General features: G+C 34.2%; 1 protein-coding gene across 2 annotated transcripts; it reads right to left on the bottom strand.

Moving 5' to 3' along the window:
- Positions 1-939: 939 nt before the first annotated feature.
- Positions 940-2,695, bottom strand: LOC109172648 (myb-related protein MYBAS2-like). 2 transcript variants are annotated; one of them, XM_019321853.1, is made up of 3 exons: positions 2,524-2,695; positions 2,011-2,140; positions 940-1,680 (listed from the first exon to the last, which is right to left on the bottom strand). In XM_019321853.1, the coding sequence occupies exons 1-3, from the start codon at positions 2,642-2,644 to the stop codon at positions 1,125-1,127; spliced, it is 807 nt and encodes a 268-aa protein (XP_019177398.1). In that variant the 5' UTR covers positions 2,645-2,695; the 3' UTR covers positions 940-1,124. The 2 variants fall into 2 exon arrangements, with proteins under 2 accessions (XP_019177398.1, XP_019177406.1); XM_019321861.1 differs by having other exon boundaries at positions 2,480-2,623.
- Positions 2,696-4,239: the final 1,544 nt, after the last annotated feature.

The raw sequence follows: 4,239 nt of genomic DNA, 5'->3' as shown, positions 1-4,239 counted from the left end.
ATATAGTTAAGGTACTAAATTGACATTTTAAAAGTCAATGACTGAAATTAACAAGACCCCTATAATCATATGATCAAAATTGAAATTCCCTCTTATTTTAATGATGTACCAAAAACATATATTATTAGTTGAATCTCCACCATGGGCCCTAAAACCTTATTATAATTGGGTAGTTTAAAGATATGCTGCCAAATAATGCAAAGTTTCATTGATATTGGAGAGTGAGGCCCATCACCAAGTACTAGTGGTTTCGTGCCACTTGCCAATTGTCATAGTGGAGATAAATTTAACCATCAAATTTGTTAATTGGTTAGCCAGTTTAATTATTTATTTGTGATTTGTGATCACTATGCTTTGGAATCAACTTTCTCTCTCTTATCTGGGGGGTCACAATTTGCGACATGTGAGATATATATAATTTCATATAAAATCAAGAATTAATGTATTTATTAAGTTAGTGTGCTCTTCTTTTTAAGCATGGCAAAATATTTTAAAAATAATAATAAGAGTGATAAGTACATTTAAAACTTGCTTCTAATAGTAAGGTGAAGTTCAAACTCTGCCACAAATAAGTTAAAAATTGAGCTCGTAAAGTTGAACTAAAGTTAGGTTGGATTTGTCATGCATTGGGACCGGTTCATAGGATCTAGCAATTAGTACAGTGAAATTGTGATTATGAGGTATAAAAAACAAAATTAAAAATGAAATATACTTTATTCCTTCCAACAATCTTGTAAGCATGCATGTGACTAAACTAAGCTGCACACACTGGTTTAGTATGCAATATTTGAAAGAAAAGATCAAGGTTCGAACTCGCGTAGCGACTGCGTGAGACACCGAAATGCTGAGCAGTCACTGTGATTTACATCTTCCTTTTAGGGACTAAGTATAAAATAAGATGAGCGATTTTGCATCCAGGTAGCTCATAGTATGAAAACAAGAAAACACAGTGTGAGAGCTAGAAACTAAAAAGAAGAGAGGCTAGAGTTTGATCATCACAACATGATTACATACATATAGTACAAGATCGACATTTAAGGTGGTGAGGACAGACCACATCGGCGGTGTAGCGGGACCGGAGACGGCGTGACGACAAAGTATGAAATAATATATAATATAATTAGCTAGCCAGTTAAGAATGTATTATGTGCAAAATCTAGCTGGTTGTCAAACCAGCTGTAAAACTGGTCGCTAACAGGCGCCACCAAATTTCTTTCATCTTCTTGGTAATCATAATCCATCGTCCATACTGAATAATCATCCCATATTGCAGATCCAATCATGCTACGTTCACCGCCGCCGTGACTTTCTTGAATTTCCGGCGACTCAATAGCTTTCCATATCTCATCCATGGAGTAAACCTTCACACCGCCGCCCATCTTTTCTCCGTTATCGGCGCGCGGCGGCGGGGGTGGCGCCTCCACGAACCCTCCGGTATCGTAGAAGGCCCTCTCGTTAGCCCCCACTACCGCCGGCGTAGACTCCTCCCCGGGGCTGCCGGAAGAAGAGGAGGAAGAATTCGACAGCGACGACGGAGATGAAGAAGCGCCGCCGCCACCGCCCTTCTGCTGCTGCTTCTTCTTCTTCTTGTCGTGAGCCTCTTTCCTCATCTGAGTCCTCCAGTAATTCTTGATCTCATTGTCCGTTCGCCCCGGCAATTTCCGAGCAATTTTTGACCATCTGCATACAAAATAACCATGGTTTCATCTTCTAATACCAAATTCAACAATTAATCATTTAACTTAGTAATTATGAGGTCAAACTGGTCAGATAATTAATTTAGTAGTAATAAGATTACAAGTTTATTAACGCTCAATAAGAACGGTCAATTTGCCTTCTTGATTTGATAAGCTAGTTAATCATAAACTTTATGTTTTTTGTGCTCCTTTAATTTACTGATTTGAGTCACGAGCAGGATCAAATTTACCCACAATTTTAAAAATTGAATGATTCATTCTATTTCAACTAAAAGTTTAAACGGATAATGAAATTGATATTATCCTATCTTACCTGTTGCCCAATTTGGAGTGGAGTTCAAGAATGAGGCGTTCTTCATTAGGAGTCATCTTGCCGCGTTTGAGCCCAGGGTGGAGGTAGTTAACCCACCGCAACCTGCAGCTTTTTCCACTTCTTTTCAAACCTAGCAAGCACCAACAACATAAGTGATCATAAGAGATCAGAGGCAAAACCTATGACAAGAAACATGGGATTAATCTATGCAATAACAGTCGCTCTTGGAAGAGTTATTCTTGAGACTTGATTGGACTAGTCAGTAACGCTTTCAATTCGGAAGAATTGTTCCGGAGACTTGATTGGAATAGCCGTTCTCGAAACTTGATTGGAATAGTCTCATATTGTAGAATGCAAAAAACATATGCAGTGTGTATATATATACCTATTTATGATGGCTGTGGGCATGGGAAAAAAGATAGATAGAAGCCAATTATTGTGCATGTATGTATGATGATATATGATATACCTAGTTTATTTTTGGTTCAATTCTCCCGCCAAAACCTTCCAAACCTGAGATTTTGGACAGAAAATCCCACCGGCGATCGCCAAACAAGTTCACATAAAATGCCAGCTGAACATCTTCTTGTTCAGTCCATGGCCCTTTTCTCACTTCTTCACCCACAATTCTCATTCTCTCTCTTTCACTTACTCTCTCTCTCTTACTTTACTTTTATGGTACTGCAGGTATCTCAGAATACTAGGCCATATTTATACTAGGAATATAATTGTTCTGTAATTCTTTGTGCTGTTCCTTTTTTAAAAAAATTAAAAATTGGTTAATCTTGACCGTCCAAGTGGGCTCAATAACCATGGTCATATTATGCAAGCCACTATGTATAGCACTCATGGAGAAAAATAACCCACAAGGATCCTTATGTATAAGTGGTTGAGTTCATCTTCATATTTAGTTAACTTTATGGTTGGGACAAATTAGTTTGCAGGGGAATGAATATCTACTATACTAATAAGAGCTCAAGAGAGTTAGGCCTATAATGGGTAGAAAAAATGGCGGTCACAGATTTTAATCAAATGAATGGCTCAGATTGATTAAAATATTGATAAGATTTAAATTTTACATTAAAATTTCCTAAAATACCCACACACCGTTACTAATTCCGTTAAAATTTTAAGAATTGCCGTTAGTTCACCGTTAACTTACTCATTGATTTCAATAAAAAAAAAATGTCTTAGGTTTGAACCTCATCCCAAACAAAGTTGGCATAATTAATACCCACACACCGTTACTAATTCCGTTAAAATTTTAAGAATTGCCGTCAGTTCACCGTTAACTTACTCATTGATTTCAATAAAAAAAAAATCTACTATACTAATAAGAGCCCAAGAGAGTTAGGCCTATAATGGGTAGAAAAAATGGCAGTCACAGATTTTAATCAAATGAATGGCTCAGATTGATTAAAATATTGATAAAATTTAAATTTTACATTAAAATTTCCTAAAATACCCACACACCGTTACTAATTCCGTTAAAATTTTAAGAATTGCCGTTAGTTCACCGTTAACTTACTCATTGATTTCAATAAAAAAAAAATGTCTTAGGTTCGAACCTCATCCCAAACAAAGTTGGCATAATTAATACCCACACACCGTTACTAATTCCGTTAAAATTTTAAGAATTGCCGTTAGTTCACCGTTAACTTACTCATTGATTTCAATAAAAAAAAAATGTCTTAGGTTCGAACCTCATCCCAAACAAAGTTGGCATAATTAGTACTCTATTTTACTCTTATTAAATTATATAAATAATAATTTAGTAGCTACAATAAAAAAATTATAGATATGCATTTCTTTAATTTAGAATTATGTGTCCACAATGCCTTTATTCAAAAAAAAAATATTCATTATCAATAAATTAAATAAGAGAAATAATTTTATTAGTTATATTGTCTTTATTTTTCTACAATATAAAAATTATTTATATTCAAATTTATTAATTGATTATATTCGCTACATTGTCCTTACAATGTCTTATTTCAGTGAAAAAAAAAAATTATTCATTATCAACAAATTAATTAAGATATTTTCATTAGTTATATTGTCCTTATTTTTCTCAAATGTAAAAATTTTTACATTCAAATTCATCAATTGATTATATTCACTACATTGTCTATTATCTTTTTTGTGCACTTTTTTTCTAATTAAATATCAAAGTTATAATACAAAATAATGCTATATATTTATTTACCAAGTATTTTATTAATACCATGA

This window comes from Ipomoea nil, unplaced genomic scaffold, assembly GCF_001879475.1.
Source record: "Ipomoea nil cultivar Tokyo-kokei standard unplaced genomic scaffold, Asagao_1.1 scaffold0146, whole genome shotgun sequence".
Taxonomy (NCBI): domain Eukaryota; kingdom Viridiplantae; phylum Streptophyta; class Magnoliopsida; order Solanales; family Convolvulaceae; genus Ipomoea; species Ipomoea nil.
This window is presented reverse-complemented; position numbering and strand designations above follow the sequence as displayed.

What these genes read in the sequence shown, in the direction of transcription:
- LOC109172648 (XM_019321853.1), bottom strand. Translation starts at nt 2,644, where the DNA reads ATGAGAATTGTGGGTGAAGAAGTGAGAAAAGGGCCATGGACTGAACAA. An exon ending in TTTTCTGTCCAAAATCTCAG is followed by an intron (nt 2,141 to 2,523) that starts GTTTGGAAGGTT and finishes GGTGCTTGCTAG; the next exon opens with GTTTGAAAAGAAGTGGAAAA. An exon ending in CACTCCAAATTGGGCAACAG is followed by an intron (nt 1,681 to 2,010) that starts GTAAGATAGGAT and finishes TTTTGTATGCAG; the next exon opens with ATGGTCAAAAATTGCTCGGA.